Below are 20,596 nucleotides of genomic sequence, written 5' to 3'. Positions count from 1 at the left end.
TGGGACTCTGCCTGAGTAATTTAGTTTGTTTGGACCTCAGTTTCTCTCCCGACAAAATGGGAGGAAGGATTTCTGTAGCTCACGGAAGCCTTTGTGAGCTTTGCAGAGTGGCCAGGCCTGTCTGAGGAGCATAAACGTTGTTGGCGGAGAAGAGAAGGTGTTTTATTGGTTTTACCCTTGGAGGAAATGGCAGACTGGACAAATCATCTGGGGACAGGTTATTAAGTGTTTTGTCTTTACATGTGTTGCTGCATAAAAGCATTTTGTTCTACACCACGGCTGTTTCAGTCGCGGAAATGAATGCTGTCTGTGGTTCCCGCACAGGACCCACGAGAGGGACTGTTACACGGACGTGGCCCTTCCTCTGTACGAAAACCTCAACATCGTGGAGCAGCCGGTGAACCTGAGCGGTCTTGCGCAGAAATATGCAGAGAAAGCTACCCAGTTCATCCAACACGCGAGGTAAGGAGTCCCCTGGTCCCCACGTGCTGTCCCCTGGCCTCAGCATTCCTCCCAGCCATGGTGGCATTCCCCTGCCCCACAAAGATGGATACATGCGTGTCCCCTGGACACGAAGCTGGAGAAGAGCCTCCCCTGGAGTCTCCAGGCCTGGGGTAGAAATTCCGCAGGGGTGTTCCCAGAGTTCCTAGGAACCCTCCCATCTCCCTGCTCAGATCACACTCTACTGTCCTCTCCTATAAGCTCTGGACGGGAGGGTCTACCTCTGTATTCTGGGCGCTCAAGGCATTTGTTGATTCGTTAATTGACAGGGTGTATTAGCTTCTTGTTGCTGCTGTAACAAACGTTCCACCACCTTATTGGCTAAAACAACAGCAGTTTATTCTCCTGTAGACCTGGAGGCTGGACACCCAAAATGAGTCTCATGGGGCTAAAATCAAAGGTATCAACACGGCTGTTTCCTTCTGGAGATTCCAGGGGAGAAATGTTTCCTGTCTCTTCTGTCTTCCCCCCCCCCCCCCTTTTTTTTTTAAGTTTACTTATTTATTTTGAGAGAGAGAAAAAGAGCATGCGCACATGGGGGAGGGGCAGAGAGAGCGGGAAAGAGAGAATCCCAAGCGCTTACGGCGCAGAGCCCAGTGTGGGGCTTGATCTCACAAACCGTGAGACTGTGACCCAAGCCGAAATCAAGAGTCGGAGGCTTAACCCACCGAGCCACCCAGGCACCCCGCCTCTTCTGTCTTCCGGTGGCTGCTGGCATCCCTTGGCTTACGGCCACATGATTCTACTCTCCCCTTCTGTTGTCCCTTTGCCTTCTTGTCTTCTGTAGTCAAATCTCCCTCTGTCTCCCTCTTTTAAGGACACTTGTGATTATATTTAAGGCCTTCCATAATTATTGTGATTATATATAAGAATCTCCCTATCTCAAGATCCTTAATTCAGTGGCATCGCCACTCACAGTTTCCAGCGATGAGACCCTAGATACGTTCGGGGGCCGTTATTCAATATAATGCACACGGGTTGCAAATTCCAGCATCTAGGGGGCCCTGCTCGCTAACCGGACAGAGGGAAGCAGACTGAGTGTAAGGCTTCAGGGAGCGGTGAGCCCTTGAAAGCACAGGCGACACACAAGACACCTGGCCCTTGCGTGAAATCCCCTGATCCTTCAGTGTTAGAAATGACTCGTTACAAATAACAAAGAGCAGAAACCGTGCCACGGCGTGCGCCCCGGCCCGGTGCAGATACACAGACGGTGGGGGGCAGGCACGTGCCCACACGGTCGCCCCCACCCCTGACCCTTCCCAGCTGCCTTTTCTCCGGCCTCTCATGAGCCCCTGTGTGGGCGGCTCAACTTTCTCCCAAGACTGCAGACTCCTCCAGGGCAGTGGAACAACTTCCAGCAGTTTCTCTCGTATGCCCCACAGCCTTAACCTCAGAGGGCAAGAAATAACATGCCGGGTGCCTGTTTGCCTGTGCAGAATAAAAAACAGACTCCACCTGTGGAAAACAGATCACATCAGTCCTTGAACGTGCAAGGGTGCCCCCAAGCCCTTGCTCAACCACGGATTTTTCTGGAGAGCAGGGCTACAGGCGGAGCAGAGGCAGCAATTTATTCTTGATAATAAAACCTACTTACGGCCTAAATCTGGAGGGCAGCCTATTGGGGCTTCAGGGATTGCATCTTATAAGTTTTTCAGGCCTTCCTGAGAAACACTGGCTTTTTTTCAGATGGCTAACGTAAACGGGCAAAGCTCCTTCGCCCATCTGGAGGGTTGAACACGTCTGTGCTCCCTGGGGCTGCGAGATGGTTCAGCTCCCCGTGCCCTGTGACAGGTGGATGCTTCATGGCTGGAGGGGACAGTTCAGTCCTGCTTTTGCTGTGCTTTGGACAGCACAGGTGTCCGAGGAGGGGTAGCGGCTGGCTGGGGACTGCTGAATGCTCTCCAGGGGGCACGGGCTGTTCCTCCACCAATCAGCTCCAGAACAGAAAATTCCACGAACAGTCTCCTTATCGTACGAAGGAGGTGAAGAGTTTTGCTGATTTATTAATCAGTTATTAAGTGAAAAGTCACATGAATCCCGTTGTCTTTTAACTTTACGGGAAACAATCCTGAGGCGTGCTGATTTCTTTAGGATCTGACTTGCCAATTCATCCATGACTTTTGGAGCATCAGCAAGAAAGGTCCCTAGATCTGTACTCCTCCTGTGTGACCCCTGCCCCCGGGGGCTGGGCCCCACTCTCCCCACCCGGACCTGTTTGTCAAAACCGCCAGGAGTCCCTAGGGTGGGATTTCCCGCTTCTTCTCGGCAGGAAGCCCGCCTAGACTTCTTTGAAAGTTTTTACTTAGATCTTTAGTTGAATTTAAATTTGTTTATTTATTTATTTTGAGAGAGAGAGTGAGCGAGAGCAGGGGAGGGGCAGAGAGAGAGAGAGAGGGGGAGACAGGGGGTCCCAAGCAGGCTCCACACTGTCAGCAGAGAGCGCAACGTGGGGCTCAAACTACTGAACCGCGAGATCACGCCCTGAGCCGAAATCAAGAGGCAGACACTTAACTGGCTTCCCAGATCTTTAGTTGAATTTATTCCCTTGACCTGGCAGCATGCCCAAAGCTAACCCTTGATTTAGATGCTTTAGAGAGCAAGCAAAGCTCCTCATTAGCCAAAAAAAAGAGAGAGCAGATGTCATGGGCTCCTGGGTCACGGAGTTGCCAGTCTCCCACACCTCCCAGCCTCTGGGACTGAGAATACAGGGCCCAGCAAGGGGGGCGGTGCTGGGCCTCGGTGTGAACCAAAGCTTAGGATATTTGAAATCAGGGCACGTGGCCAACGTGGCGGGGCCTTCATCACTCAGAACTAGTCCCAGAGATACACAGGTGACAAATAAGCACCTCCCCCATCCCAACCCCACCTGCCTGGACTGGAGCCCAGGACCCTGTCAAGGTCTCGATCCCCTCCTGTACTTGTCTCGAGCCCACCCGACACCTCTCTCCCCCTGCAGGTCTGCCCCTCACCCAGCAGCCACCTACACCAACCTGTCACCGGCCTCAGGGCTCCAAGCTCATGCCTGTCCCCCCGCCCCTTCTAGCCCCTCTCTCGTGTGCGAATGCTCCGATGAATACAGAGCGAGGGCAAGATGAGCTAGCGGATAGCCGGGCAGTGGGGCCTGGTGTCTTCCTCTCCTGCAGGGTCTCCCCAGTGCCGTTCCACCTGCCTCCAGTGGCCACCTGCACCGCCCGCCTGTAGACCCCGTCCTGCAGGCCTCACCATCCCGGGGATCTCTTGCCTCACCCCAAAGGCGGCTTGGTTCCCCCCAGTTACACCGTCTTACAGCGCCCTGCGTATAGTCCTCCTCCGTCGCTCCTGCTAATCTGTAAATAATTACCTGATTAATTTTTCAGTTGCGTTTTCCTCTCCTGTTTCCAATCAGATGTTAAGCTCCAAGGAGGTGGAAATCATATCTATCATGTTCCTTGCTCTATCTCAGTGCCTGGCGTCTAGTTGGAGCTTCATAAATATTCATCGAATGAGTGAATAATGAGTGAGGGACTTTATCTTGCCCTAAAGATGTGCCCGGTGTTGTGCTAGGGATACAGACAGGAATGAGATCTGTCCTTGCTTTTGAGTAGCTCCCAGGCTAGTGGGGAGACAGAATTGTGGAAAGCTGGCTTTAACACAGGTTGTGTCATCAGTGCCGATGAGTATGGTGAAGGAGGGGGGAAGAGAGGGGCCGGGAGCAGGAAGCCATCCAGGACCTGGGAGCAGAGGAGGCATGTTGGTGGCATTTGAGCTGGATCTTAAGAATTGACTGTTTTTAGGCAAAATACCGGGGAGGTTACTGCCAGGAGAGGAATAGCATGACCAAGGCACGGGCGGGCAGAAGGTGAAGTGTGTGAGAAGCTGGCATATAGAGAAAGAGTCTCGAAGCAGGAAGGAGGGGAAGGCTGGAAGGGACCCAGGTTGGGACGGAGTCTGTATTCCCTATTGAGGTCCCGTGTGGAGTCCCAGAGCCCGGGAGGCGCAGGGGACAGGCAACTCCGTGACCCAGGAGCCCATGACATCTGCTCTCTCCTTTTTTGCCAGTAAAGAGCTTTGCTTGCTGTTTAAAATCAAGCCCCTGTGCTCTTCTGAAGTAGGGAACTGGGTTCAAGTGTGGGTGTGAGAATGCTGTCTGTGACGCTGAAGGTCAGAGAAAGGCGGAGAAGTGTGGGAGCAAGTCCAAGCCAAGGGAGACCTCTTGTCCGAGGCTGGAAACCAACCAGGCAGGTGCCTGCTCCTTCTGGCCCTCCGGCCAGGCGCCCACTGGGCACCTTTCATGGGACGTGGGGGCCCCTCACCTGCCACTTTCTATTTCAGATCAGATGGTTTTCTCTGGATTCGGCTGTCCTGGGTTGTTTTTTTGTTTTTTGTTTTTTCCCAAGTTTATTTATTTATTTATTTATTTATTTATTTATTTATTTATTTTGAGAGAGCGTGAGTGCGAACAGGGGAGGGGCAGAGAGAGAGAGAGACAGAGACAGAGAGAGGCTCCAAGGTCAGCACAAAGCCCCACGTGGGGCTCAGTCCCACAACCTTGAGATCACAACCTGAGCCGAAATCGAGCTGGACGGTTAACCGACTGAGCCACCCAGGCGCCCCTGGCTGTCCTGGGTTTTAATCTTTAGCACATCTCCACGCCGTGCCCTGTCCTCTCTCTCCTGGAATGTCCTGTCTGGCATCTTACTTTTTTTCTTTTTTTCTTCTCTGCTCACCACTCCACTCATTCTGCCACACAAATTATATGTGTTCCCTTTAGAAATCTCTGAAAACAGAGACCAACAGATAGGGAACAGAAAAATCACCCTAAATGCCACCTCCCAGACATAACCCCTTTCGATAGATTTGAGCAAGTTTTTCTAGCCTCATTCTGTGCTGAGGCATAGACACACACACACACACACACACACACACACACATATTTTTAAACAAAAATGGAATCATACTGTTTTATAATCAACCTATTTCTTTACTGGAAAGCAACTGACCTTCTCTACTTTTTATTTTTTATGCAGCACAGAGCCTATGGAAGGGGTGGCTTGGGGGATAGACACCCCCAGGGAGCCAGTTTTGTGTGGTTTCGTTTCTTCCAAATGCTAACTTTCTGAATTCCAGCATGGCATCAGGGTGCAGGGAAGGAGGTATATCCGTGGACACCATGCATCATGTGTTATTCGGAATTATCAATAAAAAGACTACCGTTTATTAAATGCTTACTACAGGCAGTTAATAATCACAGCTTTATCAGGGAGGTATAATCATCCCTATTATACAGACAACAGAGGTTAAGTTAACTGCCCAGGGTCCCACAGCCATGAAATAAAAATTCCAGGGATTTGGGTGTAGGTCTCAGAGCCTGTGCCTCCCATCTGTCTAGGCTGCCTTGTCTCTGAATTGCACATGTCTCCCAGCCACTGGCCCGGGGCGCTGATGGGACTTCGATCATGGGCAGGAGTCTGGGACATGATGACGGGAATGGGACAGGGTGGGCAGCGGGACCCTGCCCTCCACACCAGCCCATACGTGCGGTGAGCTGGTAAACGTGTAACAGCCAGCACTCTGGGGGGGGGGGGGAAAAGCCCTGATTTGGAACATTTGCCCATTTCTGTAGTATGAATACTCTCACCGTGACTAATTTCAGGCCACCAGAAGATGTCACTGAATGTGGAGTTGGTAAGAGATGTGCAGGAGGACACTGCCAGATGGTATTTCTGTCACATGGATACAACAGATCATCTCGACGTGGAATGTAGTAGAATGATCGGGATGTGATAAGTCATAAGAATGTATTGCCTTCGTTTTTCATATAATTTATTTGATCGTAAGTTTGTATCATTTAATTTTTAACGATGGCCATGTTTAACAACTGGCTTCAAAATTCCTGAAATTGGAGCCAGCTCCGTCCAGCGTGCCATTGCAATATGGTGGCTACCTGTTAGAGAAAGGCACCCCCTCTGGGTGGGTGCAGATCTCTGCCAGGGCACACAGCTTGGCCGGTGGATTGTGGGCTGGAATTAGGTATCGATGCATTTTCTCAGCAGGACGTCCTGGTGCAGGACAAACCTATGCAACTGTACCTTATTGTCTGTGGGAGAGCAGTCAACAGACGTCAGTCAGCACTATCCAGTGGAACCCTCCCCAAGGATAAAAAACGTTCTCTATCTGTGCATTTCAAGATGGTAGCCAACCAGCCACTTTTGGCTACTAAGCATTTGAGATACTCGGCTAGGGCAACGGAAACACTGAATTAAATATATTATATATATATATATATATATATATATATATATATATATATGTAGTGGGAAATATGCTTATCATAGAATTTACCTTTCTAAGTATACAGTTCGGTGGCTTTATGTACATTTACACTGTCGTGCACCTGTCACCACGGCGCATGTCCAGAATTTTCTTCAGCATCCCAAACTGAAACTCTGTGCTCACTAAACACCAACTCCCTGTTTCCCCCATCCCTCCCAGTCCCTGGGACCCACCATTCTACTCTCTGTCTCTATGAAGTTCACTACTCTAGCTAGCTTCTATAGATGGAATCATACAGTATTTTGCCCTTTGGCGATTGGTTTATTTCACTTCGCACTGTCTTCAAGGCTCATTTCTGTTGTAGCAGGTGAGACATGGAATTCTTACAATTTTTTGTTCTTTTTCATTTAAATTCTAGTGAGTTAACCCCCAGTGCAATATCGGTTTCAGGAGTAGAACTCAGTGATTCTTCACTTACAACATCCAGTACTCATCGCAACAAGTTGCCCTCCTTAGGACCCGTCACCCATCTAGCCCATCCCCCGCCCAGCGAATGCTTAATTTTATTTAACTTTCATTAACTGAATCCTAAACAGCCACATGTGACTCCCGTGACTGCCGCGTTGGACAGTGCCACCCTAGGAATGTTGCAGAGAAACTGTTGGTTGAAATGAAGAAGGAGAGGCCCCTGTCGTGGGACGTGTGTCCTCAGTTTTATGCCCAACAGAGAGCAGAGTACAGGCAAAGCGGGGCGTCCCCTGTCCCCTGCCAGGGGTCTGCTCCCCTCCCCCCCAGGGGTCCGGGATGTAGGGGGCTCCGCAGGGTGCAGTTTGAGGCAGAGCTGCGGGCATTGAGAGGACTTGATGAGGGGCGTTGTAAGTCAGGATCAGTAAAAAAAAAAGCAAGGAGCAACTTGAAAATCAAATCTCTGGGGGAGGGAGGGGCGCCTGGGTGGCTCAGTTAAGTGTCCGACTTTGGCTCAGGTCATGATCTCACAGTCCGTGAGTTCGAGCCCCGCGTCGGGCTCTGTGCTGACAGCTCGGAGCCTGGAGCCTGTTTCGGATTCTGTGTCTCCCTCTCTCTCTGACCCTCCCCCGTTCATGCTCTGTCTCTTTCTGTCTCAAAAATAAACGTTAAAAAAAAAAAAAAAATCCCTGGGGGAGGGAGCTGGGGTAAAAAGAGCCATGCTTCTATCACGGCTCTGTATGAACTTGACTGAGCTCTCTCCTCGCCCTTACTGTGTCCCCTGGGAGACGCCCTCCCCCGTAGGCAAGGTCTGTGGCAGGGGGCTCCGGGAAGGTCCCTGCTTCTTCAGGCAGGGGTGAGGCTGCGGTTGTGCAGCCGCCTGGATCCTGATCCTAGCCTGGGAATGGGGGTGGGAGACAGACAGGAAGCAGAGGCCACCCAGGTCCCTCCACGCCCAGGAGGGGGAATCTTCAGGGTGAGAATAGGGGCAGCCAGCGCCTGGGCCTGTAACGGATCCTTGATCTAGATGTTCCGCGGCGGTCATGTGCGTCCTTGGAATGGCCTGTGGTCAACCTGAGTCATCCATTCATCTCTTAGGGAAGGGCCAAGGCTGGGAATGGATGTGACGGCCGGGATCCTGCAAAAGAGCAGATACAATTTTAAAATATGTTTGCACTGGGTTTTAACGTGCAACAGTTAAGACCAAACGCTTTGCTGTCAGCCAGATGCGAGTTTGAATCCAGACTCTACCACTTACGACTTAGGGAACCTTGGACAAGCCCTGTCCCCCTAAGCCTCTGATGCTTCATCTGGGAAAGGGAACCTGAGGGTTAGTATGAGGGCGAATTTAGTCAGCACGAGTCACATTTCACAGGCTCTCAATAAGTGTTAAAGGGCAGTAACGATTATTACAATGACTCCCAGTCGTTGATCGGCTAACCGGATTATCTCCACATTCCCTTGGAACATTGTGGAGCGATGGTGCACATTCCTGAGCACCTGGGGCGGAAGGAGTTCTGGGGCTTTTCTCTGAGGCGAGGGAGAGCCACGGAGACCCTCAACAGGCCAGCAGAGCCTTCTGGAGAACTCCCTCTTGGCTTTCCCGTTTCAGTGCCAGCGGAAGGCCCTTCTTGCTGTACGTGGCCCTGGCTCATATGCATGTACCCTTATCCGGGACATGGCTCTCCGCAGACCGACGGGGCCGGAGGCCATATGGTGCAGCTCTCCGGGAGATGGACCGCCTGGTGGGCCAGATCAAGGACAAAGTCGACCGCACGGCAAGGGAAAACACATTCCTCTGGTTTACAGGTGAAGTAGTAACGACAGCCAGCTCGCTGAGATCTACTCGATAACCCTACCTGCACCCCCCTCAAGAGCAGAGTCTGGGCTAAGTGATCCTCTCTCACAGGGCAGGAGGCTTGCTTTGAACTTGGCCTCCTGCTAGTGTTTGTTGGCCCGAGTGCTGAGCACCTGTCCACTGGGGCCTCCAAAGCTGAGCCCCTGGAAAAGTTTGTGCCGAGAGCAGGTGCCCTGCCGGCCTCTTCCGTATTGATTGAGGGCCCTCTGGGTGGCGCTCTCAACTTTTAATGAGTGACTTTGGCGTTGCTGGTGTGTGCAGTCCTCCGGCAGCTCAGGCGCATCGGGTCCCAGGTTGATGGGGGCAGCGGTTGAAAACACTGCTCTCAGGTCAGGCAGAGACCCGGTTTGAATCTGGAAAAGGCACTTTAACATCTCTAAGCGTGTTTTCTAAGTGAGCCTCCAATGGCATCTACTGCAAAGCGTGTTGTGAGGCGCTGGGTGCATCAGAGGCACCCAATGACATAGCTGTGGGTCTGAGGACCATCGTAAAACTTTATGAAAAGGCAAAAGCATCTGAGCCAAGAACCTCACCCTGGGGCTTAGCTTGGGGCAGGGAAAGCCCACCTCTCTGAAGGCCTCACATAACTGGACGGTTCTTTGAGGGCAGGGATCATAATTGTTTTTACGGGTCCTTCTCCTGCCCAGTCCCCTATGCTGCACAGGGGTATGGGACGAGGGAGGGAGAATTGGCAAGAGAGTCCAGAAGCCCGTTGATCTCTACGTGTTGCTTCTTTTGGTTTCCAGGAGACAACGGCCCGTGGGCTCAGAAGTGTGAGCTGGCCGGGAGCGTGGGTCCCTTCACTGGATCGTGGCAGACTCATCAAGGTAGGGGCTCTGCTGGGCTTGGTGCGTCCCACCGTGGGTGCCGGGCCGAGGCCGAGCTGTGTGGTTCTGTCTCTGGGAGGACCAGCTCACGTCCTTCTGGCCTTCTGGCCATCGTTAGAATGTGCTGGCCGCAGACAGGTCGCTCGCCAGCCACCAGCTCCCAGGGAAGAAATAAACTGGGAAATAAGAGCGTTTTTGTTCAGGCTCGACCACCCCTTTCTCTCCTCCCCACCCCCACCCCTCACCCCTGGACTCCCTCAGGAGACCTGCCCTCAGTCCACGGACCTTCCAGCAAGCATACTTCATCTTGACTTTCATCCCATTGCCCTTGCAAACTTTGGCTTTCTCCTTCCTTTCTTTTCTTTCCTGTTTATCTTTTTTTTCAGTCATCCCTCCCTCCCTCCACCCATGAATTCATTTCATTCATTCAGGAAACATTCAGGGCACAAATAAAGTTCTCCGCTAAACCTTACATTGTTGAAAGGTAGGGAGTAACACCTCTATTTACAGATGAAGAGGGAGAGGGGCTCAGGGAGGCCGAATAACTTGCCCAAGGTCACAGCTTGTGAGGGTGGAGCCAGCCACCCAAGTCGAAGTTGGTGGTCTCCCCACCGCATAACGCATAACGCATAACGGCTGCCTCCCTCAGCCCCCAGCTCGGTGCCCATGTGCTCTGGGAAAGTCTCCCCCTCCTCCCCGGGGACCTCACTTCCTAAGACAGCTGCAGTGCCGGGGACAATTCGGCAGTGAGGACCCCAGGCTTGGAAAATATGCCTGTCGACCCATCAGTTCCTCCTCTTAAAGGAATAATTAGCCAATGCACAATGATGTATGTGAGGGGGTGCTCATTGCATAGGTTGTTTTTTTTTTAAGTTTATTTATTATTGAGAGAGACAGAGAGTGCGTGCGAGAATGGGGGAGGGGCAGAAAGAGAAGGGGACAGAGGGTCCAAAGAAGACTCTGTGCTGACAGCAGAGAGCCCCATGTGGGGCTCGAGCTCACAGACCGTGAGATCGTGACCTGAGCTGAAGTTGGACGCTCAACCGACTGAGCCACCCGGGTGCCCCGCATAGGTTTTTTTTTTTTTTTTTTTTTAAAAAGAGTTGGGCTTTACCTGAGTGTCCAGCAAGAGAGGGGTGCTTAAGGAAGATAGGCACATTTAAAGAAATACTAAGGAACCACTGAAATGATGCATATTATTGACCTGGAAACATTTACCTTAAATACTTTTCAGGGAGTGAAACAGGTTACGAAGGAGTATGCCAAGTATGATTTTATTATGTCAAAATAAGCATACCAATTCTCAAAAATCTTTTTAAAAAATGTTTATTTATTTATTTTGAGAGAGAGAGAGAGAGAGAGAGCAGGGGAGGGGCAGAGAGAGAGGAAGAGAGAGAATCCCAAGCAGGCCCTGTACTGTCAGCGCAGAGCCCAATGCGGGGCTTGAACTCACGAACTGGGAGATTATGACCTCAGCTGAAGTCAAGAGTCAGACGCTTAACCAACTGAGCCACCCAGGCTCCCCAGTTCTCAGAAAAACCTCGAGGTACCAAAAGTAACAAAAGATTAGGAGTAATTATCTCTAGGTAGGGGAGAGAGGGTTTAAGTGTGTGTGTGTGTGTGTGTGTGTCCTAAAAGATTAAAATAAGTTTTAAGAAAAGTACTTGCATCCGAGGGGGTCGGGGGTGGGCTTGGGGAGATTGCCCCCTGGGCGAGAGTTCCCTGCTGTCCAGCTCCTGAGCTACGGCCTCCGGTGTCTCCAGGTCAGAGGACACAAACTGCTTTTCTTATTAGTCCGGCAGAATATTTGTAGTTACCTAGAAACTAGAACATTCGTGCATCTCGTGGCCAGTGGCGAGAAGGGAGTGCTGATCTTTCATTTTTGTTTGTCACCTTTAACCTGGTATCTGTCCGATCAGATCCCTCGAGAACTTCACCAGCGAGTAGCTGCCGGGACGGCAGCTGGGTCTCGTGCCCTGAGGATTGGAGCTGTGGTACGAGGAGACCTGGGTGCCATCTCCCCGTTACCTGTCAGTGGCTGGTCTGCTTCATCTCTCAGGATGTTGTTTCTCTGCCTGCGTAGTGATGTCTTTGGCTGGTCTGGTTTAGGAAAGCTGTCTGGAGAAACGGGCAGAGAAAGGTACCAGGACTGGAGGAGGATGTAAATGTGCTTGGTACTTGGTAACAATAGCCCTAGAGAGAAGCGGTGGAAGCTGGGAGTGGTTGCTGTGTCAGCTGATTGTGTCTCCTCCTCTCCGTACCTGGGAGACCCTCAGACCAGGTGACCAGCTTCAACGCTCACCTGGAAAGCGTGGAAGAGCCTGGAATCCGAACTCTCCAGGGTCCAAGTCCAGAAAGATGGAGACCTCGGGTGGGGTGGATAAGCTGTGTCACTAAGTGGCCCCTGCATAGATAGCTCTCTGTTCCCTGAGAAGATGGCCTCCGAGCTCTTATCTGAAGACCTGCCTTCTCTTGTCTCTCTCCCCTTTACGAGACCGTTTTGAAAGAGTGAATTAGGGTTAGCTGTGGGGAAGGGGGCCCTGCTCTTTGAGGGAAGTACTTTGCCCTGTGAGAAACACAGTTACCAGCTGGGCAAGTTCCACTTTTCCTTTCCGTCCTTGCTCCTACGGGCATTTGTTGAGCACCTATTACGTGCCAGGAAGTGTGCTCAGTGCTGGAGACGCAAAGATTCAACAAAGCCCCTGGCTTTAAGGAGTGACAGTCTAGAACAGTGTTTCTAAGATTTTAATGTGCAGAGTCCCCTGGGGGTCCCGCAGGTCCGACGCAGTAAGTCTGGGATGGCCGCGGAGAGGTTGCGTTTCTAACAGGCTCCTGGGCGTTGCTGATGAGGCTGGTCCAGAGATCACACTCTGAGAACCACCGAGCTAGAATGTCCACGTGGAGACTGTAGGAGTCTAGAACTTCCAGGTTAGATCAGTGGAACTTAACAGTGCAAATTCTAGGACCTCAGCACCCCTCAGACTACTGACCCAGAAACTCTGGGGGTAGATCCTGGCGATCTGCGTTTTCCCGGCAGTCCGTGCTTTACCATGTCCTGCGGGCGATTTTTCTTTGATGCAGGTTAAAATTTGAGCCCCACCTATTGGGGGCTCCCCTGTCTCGTACACCAGACACACGAGCCACACTTCAAGGGCTCAGAAGCCACATGTGGCTGGTGGCCACCATATCGGGCAGTGTGAAAAGAGACCTTCTCCATCACCGCAGGCAGTTCCAGGAGACAGTGCCGGGAGTCTGCCCTTCCGCAGGAGATTATAATTCTGGGTGAGAACTCCATGATCAAGGGGAGTGCAAGGACGTCGCACCCACACAGGAGGGTGGCTTCCCTCCCTCCTTCCCTCCTTCCACGAAGGCTTCCCCGAGTGGTTTCGGTTTTGAAGAATGAGTAGGCCACAGCTAGGGATTTGCAGGGTAGGGAGCTGGGAGCAGCCCGGGCAGGGGCGGGAGGACCACAGAGTAGGAGCCTGTGTGTATGTCTGGGGCCTGTGGAAGCAGATGAAGTCGGGGGCGGCAAGGCTGAAGGGAGAGCCTGGGCCAGCGGTCAAAGGTCTTTTGTTTGAGAGCCATTTTGGCCTTCATTCTAAAGAAATGTGGAATTGTGGGAAGTTTTCATGAGTGAAGGTGACATTACTCGACTTTTTCAACTGAAGTGAGGGGCGCCTGGGTGGCTCAGTCAGTGGGGCGTCCGACCCTAGCTTTCAGCTCAGGCCATGACCTCTGGGCTCATGGGATCGAGGCCCGTGTCTGGCTCTGTGCTGACGGTGTGGGGCCTGCTTGGGATGCCCTCTCTCTTCCCCTCTTTCTGTCCCTTTAGCTCTCTCTCTCTCTTTCAAAATAAATGTATAAACTTAAATGAATTGAAGTGAGATTCTATAACATAAAATTAACTAACCATTTTGACGTGTTTCTGATGTGTACAATTCGGTGGCAGTGAGCAAATTCGCAGCGATATGCCGTCATCACCTCTGCGGGGACCCCAGACACTTTCCTCCCCCCAGAGAAAGCCCCAGAGAAAACCCCATACGCTTGTAACGCTTGCCCCCCCCCGCCCCCCCGCCATCTCCTACTCTTTCCAGTACCTCGTTCAATTTTAAAAGACCCCCTCTTATGTCAGTGGGGCTGAGGGCAGAGAAGGGGGACAAGACTACACTCATTTCTGCTGAGCCCCAGGTGATAAGTGAGAAAAGCAAGTGACAGAATCCCCAGGAATATTCCGGCATTCAAAGAATGCCAGGATAGGAGCACATCTCAGCAATCTTCATTCCAACCACCCCGTTGGCCAAAGGAGGAAACTGAGGCAGAGCAGGGCGGAGGGCTTTCCGAGGCTGGCCATTGGTCAAGGGGGCCATGTCACTTGACCTTCACCAGCTCATTACTCAACCCGCATGATGGTTGTTACTCACGCTGTGTTATACCCGGCTAACTGCTCAGCCGTCTGGAAAATCCTAGGCTGCTTCTTTGGACCCCATGGTTGTCAAGGAAAATGTCTTCAGCCTCTGTAACAGTGTGAATCTTTCTAAATCTGCAGGAGGCAGAGTGGAGAGGTGGAGAGAGCTAATGGCTTTGGGAGCCCTGATGGGGCTCGAATCTCCACGCAACTTACGAATCGGTGCCCACTGGGCTGCTCCCCTGGACAACCCAGTTTCCTCCCCTGTAAGGGGGGGACTGTAGACCCAGCTCGCTAGATGGCTGGCAGGGTCAGCTGGGGTACTGCCCACGAGGCACCCAGCCTCATGAATGTCTCCTCCTAACCCCCATGATTCTTCAGTTCTTTGTTCCCAGCTGAAACAGACCTGGGGCAGGGGGGGGGTCCCCCGCAAAGAGAACAGGAAGGGGATGGGAAAATGGCCCTGAACAAGGTTTTCCTACCAAACACTGTGGGCAATTTAAGTAACATATGGATAACTTTCCAAGTGTTCTGAGACTCAGTCTTGGGAAACATTGCTCGGAAGCTGGATTTCAGTCTTTGAGAGGACACTCTTCTTTGGGGTGGGGGCGAGGCAAACAAGTGCAGCTTACTGTGGTACCCGTGGGGCACAGCCCTTGACTTCGTGGTGGGGTGGGGGCCGGATGCCTTCCTCCTCTTTTCTCAGGAAAGCCTAAAGGTGGACTTTGCATAGGGGTAAACATTTCCCCTTCCTCATTCTCCAAACCGACTTCCTGTCAGCTATTCCAGAACCTTCCTCCTCCTCTCTGCCCAGCACGCTGCTGGGCACTCTGGGCAGTCAGGCAGAGCCCTGCGTGCAAGGGGCGAGGCCAGGGGGCTCGGGTGGCGGCAGGGAGGCTGGGGGTCCCTCTGGGCCACCTGCTCCTCCTCATCCGGGTTCCTCTTCAGTGGGATGCCTGCACACCCCACTGTAAGGGGGCCAGTCTTGAGAGCAGATGAAGGAGAGAAGGCGGTCAATGTTTTCGCAACGGAGTAGGACAAACAGTACCCAGAGCCCGGCTTCTTTCTCCCCGCAGCCAGCCCGCTACGTCAGGCCACGCGCTGCCTTCCCCTGTTCCCGGGGCCCCAGGCCCCCCTCCTTGTCTTCCCTTTCCTTTCCTGGCTGAGCCGCCTTGCTCAGCTGATGGGATGAGGCAGCGTCTCCTGGAGCCATCTCTTCGCCCCGTGCAGGAGTGAGGATGCTCCTCTGGGCTTGGCCCGCGCCCTGCAGGGGCGAGGAGAAACTGAACCGGGGCTTGGGGGAAGCTGGGGACAAAGCAGAGCGCCCCTACTTTTTCCCAAACAAAGAGGGCCTGCGGGGCGTGCCCCCTGGCTGATGCGGACCCCCCCCCCCCCCCCCGCCGGCCCGCCCCCCAGTGCTGTCCTGGTTCAGAGCCCCTGACCCTCCCTTCCCCACTGCAGACCTCTTTCCTACCCGGGACAGAACTCACACCTTGTTTGTCCCCTAACTGACTGCTCCTCTCTGTCTGGAAAATCTTTTCTTGTTTTATTTGAAGAGCAGAACTGTTCCTTCCTCCCCCTTGGTGATGAGGAAACATTCTGTTGAATTTGGCCTCCTCAGCCTTCTAAGAGACCTTGGTTGTTTGTAATTTAATGCTATCAGGTTGTTGCGTAAGCTTTCCCACTGGGAAGCAGGCTCTGCGTCCTGGGCCTTCTGTGCAGTTTGGGGCAGGGGGTGGGGTGGAGAAAGGTCAGAGGTGGGGCTGGGTGAGGGAGAGAGGGACAAGGGATGTTGGCTGTGGGCCCTGGGGGGGGTGGGGATGGGCAGGGCCAGCTGGTGGGGGCGCAGTGGAAGTCAAATTGTGTCTCCTTCTGGGACATTGGCCACCCGGCTTGGAATGTCCCCATCACCACGCTCAAGGCCACCCCAGGCCAGCCAGAGTCCTCGGTCCAAACAGAGGCCCGTCTGCCCTGTGTTTCTAGAAAACTAGTATGCTACGGGTATCCTTGGCAAGGACGAGTATTTATATTTAGAAACGAAGCCTGCTTCTTTAGAAGGTTATAGAATGCACACTCCTCAGGACAGGCATGGTCTTCTACCCGGGTCACAAATACAGATGCCAGGCAGGTAATCTAAGAGAAGAAACGATTGTTTTTGTTAAGTCACGGGCAGTGTTAGGGAGTCCACAAACTGGAGAGAGGACCCTGTCTAATGACATTCAAAATTAGTTCAGAAAATACTGTTCGTGCCAAACCTCACTGTCAGAGGGCTGAACCCAGTGTGTGAGTCGCCAGCCTGCAACTTCTGCTGTTTTCTGTCCGTGGGTAGTTTCGGGTTGTTTGTTTTTGGTTTTTTGAGCCTTTTCGGATGGCTTTGGTTGGGCACTTCCGGCGGGCGCTATGCCAGAGGACCTTGCTCAGAACTTTATATACGTTATCTTACGTAACTTTTCCCACAACTGCATCAGATAATTACAATCATTTTTCCCCTTTATGGCTGAGGAGACGGAGTCTGAGGGAGGCTAAGAATTCTGCCCAAGGGGCGCCTGGGTGGCTCAGTCGATTGAGTGTCCGGCTCTTGATTTCTGCTCAGGTCACAATGTCATGATTCATGGGTTCGAGCCCTGCATCGGGCTCTGCACGGACAGCGTGGAACCTGCTTGGGATTCTCTCTCCCTCTCTCTCTGCCCCTCCCCTGCTCACTCACACGTGCACACTCTCTCTCTCAAAAATAAACATTAAAAAAAAGGAAGGGGTGCCTGGGTGGCTCAGTCAGTTAAGCAGCCGACTTCGGGTCGGGTCGTGATCTCACAGCTTGTAGGTTCGAGCCCCGCGTCGGGCTCTGTGCTGACAGCTGGGAGCCTGGAGCCTGCTTCCGATTCTCTCCCTCTCTTCTGCCCCTCCCCCGCTCACGCTTTGTCCCTCTCTCTCTCTCTCTCCTTCACAAATAAATAAATGTTAAAAAAAGAATTAAAAAAAAAAGAATTCTGCCCAAGGCCACACGTGGAGAAGGGAACGTACCGGATGTAGGACAACACCTGCCTGACTCCAAAGACATCCTCCTACTTACCTTGCTAATACTTCTCAAACTCTGGTCCTCAGACCGTTGGCATCAGAATCACCTAGAGTCAGAGGCCCACCCTAGACTTATTAGGAATCTCTGGGGGTTCTTCTGGTGGTTCGGTTGTGCTGACAAGCTTGCGAAACTCGTCATTTGCGAGGCTGCCCTTTGGACTCAGGGAAGCACAGCCGCGGGTCCTTTCTGGGAAAGACCTCTGTTCCTCAGCGCGGCCTGCCCGGTCTCCGTGCATCATGGAATATGCCGCTTCACTTCCGCAGCTGGGGAAGAACGAGCAAGCAAATTCATGAATCATGGTTCTGTTTATATTTTGGTTGCTGAGGCTAAATATTTATTGCTTTAAGTAAGAGGTTCTGCCTTAATTAGAGTCATAACTAACCACAAGTGCACTAAAGTGTGTTCTTATGACCATAAGACATGCATTTCTCGACAGAAAGCCAAATGTAACCAACACTTTTAAGGTGCCGGTGCTGCTGATCAAAGTTTGAAGGTTTATCTAAACCGACAAATAGCTTTCGAAACAAAAAATAGCGCATAGAAGTTCAATTTATGGACTTACCTATTGTTCCTGCTTACTGTAAGTAACAGGTGCGCACTTAGGATCCTCTGGCATAAAGGTAAAAAGGTGTGGGCAATATAAAACTGAGGCTTAAAAAGCGTAGAAGCCGCGTTTAATTTTGAAGCGCGTTGTGTCCACTTCCTGATTTCGCCCCTTGCCCTCCTTGCCCTTGTCCTAGATGGGTGCTCTCCCCATTAAGTCACCAGGAGAGCTTTAGAAGATACTGATGTCCAGGCCCCATCCCGGGCAAATTAGGTCATAATTTCTGGGAAAGGAACCTTGGCCTGGGTATATTTTAAAAGCTCCCCTAGTGATCCTAATATGCATTCAGGGATGAGAGGGGGCCACTGTCCTAGAAGGTTTAATGGGCCAGGGGCTGGCTGTGTAGTTAGACCTGGGTTCAAATCCTGGATCTGGCATTTGCTGGCTGTGTGACCTTTGGCAAATTACTTACCCTCTCTGAGCTTTGGTTTTCTTCATTTGAAAAACGGGGATAATAGTGCCTGGCTTGCAAGGTTGTCATTAGGATTAAATGAGATAATGCAGGGAAGAAGTTAGCCTTATGCTGGGGGGTACTTTAATGTGGTGCTTGGGGGGGGGTGCTCAGTAAATAGGAGATATTATTATTACTGTAATTATTGTGTTTAACTCAAATGGGTTTCCATTAGTGGGAGCAGGTATCATTGATGAGAACTAGGGGACCAGGGGCAGCCGTCCTGGGGCTCAGCCTTAGCTCTAATGGTATAGAGCTAATGGCTCATAATCAGACTCCACAACTCTGGGCACCCACGGGGGATGCTAGTGGGATCTTTTGAACTTTGTTCCCTTAGCGGTGCCAACGAGATACTGGCATTTGGGGCAAGACAATTCTACGCTGAGGGGGATTTAAGAAAAAGAAATGTTTTAATGTTTATTTATTTTTGAGAGAGAAAGAGAGAGCGTGAGTGGGGGAGGGGCAGAGAGAGAGGGAGACACAGAATCGGAAGCAGGCTCCAGGCTCTGAGCCATCAGCCCAGAGCCCGATGCGGGGCTCGAACCCACGAACCGTGAGATCATGACCTGAGCCGAAGTTGGATGCTTACCCGACTGAGCCATCCAGGCGCCCCATTAAGAAAAAAAAAAAAAGTTTTAATTGAAGTATAATGAACGTACAGTGTCCTATTAGTTTCAGGTGTACAATATAACGATTCCACAAGGCGGGGATGTATGTTTTATAATTGCTTACCCACACTCTGGACTCCTTTCTTTAAGATAAATTCCGCTAGAGTAGGAGGTCTGCGGGCCCGGCTGGAATATGTAATTGTGTCTTTCCCATAGAGCCAGCAGCCATGGGACAGCCAGCAGTGGCTGGCCGCTCTTGATGACGCAGAAGGGGGGATCGCTTCTCAAGTGGCCACACAGAGGGCCTTCTCTAAGCCAACCTCTTTCTCTTACCCCCTGAATCTTTACGTGGGGACCGTCCACTCGGTTGACAGGCACACTTGTTATGACTGGCTGGATTTCTCCTGCTTCTCCGGCTTTGAACCCCCTGCTGAAATAAGGCAAACGTATTGAAATATTTGTTTCTCTGAAAAACGAATCAGGAAAACCAGTAGCCTGAAAAAGAGCGACAGAAGAGGCTGTGGCCAACAAGCAGAACCCCTGGTGGTGAAGACCAATTAGCAAATGTATTAATTAGGAGCTGGTGTATTCTTCTGGAAACGTGCTGGAGGCGGAGACCAAACCCTGGTGCCCGCGGCCGCCGCAGGACAGGTGCTCAGCTCCTGCTTTCTGGTTGACCCGCTGGACTCTGGGCTTATTTCTTAGAACTGGACACTTCACTCTTCCTTAGCATCTGGCCTCAAAGGCTAAGCAAGTCTGTTGGAATTTTGTGCGGCGTGGATATGCACATAAGCAGGCTCCACAGTTCCACCCACCGATCCCCCAAACTTCCCTGCAAATGCCCCTCCCGGGGGTGGAATTATCTGCAGAGTCCTAGCACGTGCGGTCGGTCGGGGATGCTTCCTCCCTGCTCTTTGGCCTTGAACTGCAGCATGAGTTATGCATTCCAGAGCCACGTGGGAGTGCGTTTCAGGCTTGTCGCAGTTCTGGATTCTCTGTTCCATGTGCGTGAAAAATTGAGAGCGGGCTCTGTCCGTATTTATGGGAGAGGTGGCGCCCGATGCGGAGAATGCGTTCGAGACATCTTGGGGCGGGCCGAAGAGCTTCCCCTTCAGCCTGCCGAACCCCACTTGGTCTCGAGAGCCCCACACCCCTAAGCATAAACAGCCCGTAGACGTGAGTTGTTTTGTGTTTGGTTTCTTACTTCAACACTTGGGGGACTCCAAAGCTGGCTATGAGAAGATCCCAAGAATGCGGAGCATTTCCGGTGTGGGGTGCTGGGCCAGGGACATCAAAGGTTCTGTTCGCCGCGGCGCGAGTGCAGAGACTTGGGTCTCGCAGCCCCCTCCCGCCCATCATCACTGCTCTCATATTCACGCCAGCCGAGCATGGGGAGGTTGCATGACCACAGTACGTGTGAGCCGCATACCGCGTTTGCCTTGGAAGGGCTTTCTACACGCTAACTTTGTGGAATCCTTGGCTCAGCTGGGATGAGGGTGGGGTGTGTGTGGGAGTGGTGGGGATGGTCATGGATAATTCAGTGCTCCAT

The 20,596-nt window shown here is 52.0% G+C and overlaps 1 protein-coding gene across 7 annotated transcripts in view; it reads left to right on the top strand.

Annotated features, from left to right (window-relative positions):
- ARSG (arylsulfatase G) overlaps window positions 1–20,596 on the top strand; it is a 109,352-nt gene that overhangs the window by 70,511 nt on the left and 18,245 nt on the right. For all 7 annotated transcript variants that reach the window (XR_009255101.1, XM_058704233.1, XM_058704234.1 and 4 more), the window contains 3 exons: window positions 325–462; window positions 8,831–9,027; window positions 9,823–9,903. Coding sequence is in view for 6 of the 7 variants with exons in the window: in XM_058704233.1 (XP_058560216.1) it covers window positions 325–462; window positions 8,831–9,027; window positions 9,823–9,903 (416 nt within the window). In the remaining variant the exon portion in view is untranslated. The remainder of the gene's footprint in view (window positions 1–324; window positions 463–8,830; window positions 9,028–9,822; window positions 9,904–20,596) is intronic.

This window comes from Neofelis nebulosa, chromosome 16 (assembly GCF_028018385.1).
Source record: "Neofelis nebulosa isolate mNeoNeb1 chromosome 16, mNeoNeb1.pri, whole genome shotgun sequence".
Taxonomy (NCBI): Eukaryota; Metazoa; Chordata; class Mammalia; order Carnivora; family Felidae; genus Neofelis; species Neofelis nebulosa.
Note: the sequence above shows the minus strand (reverse complement) of the source record. Positions and strands in the feature narration are given on the sequence as shown.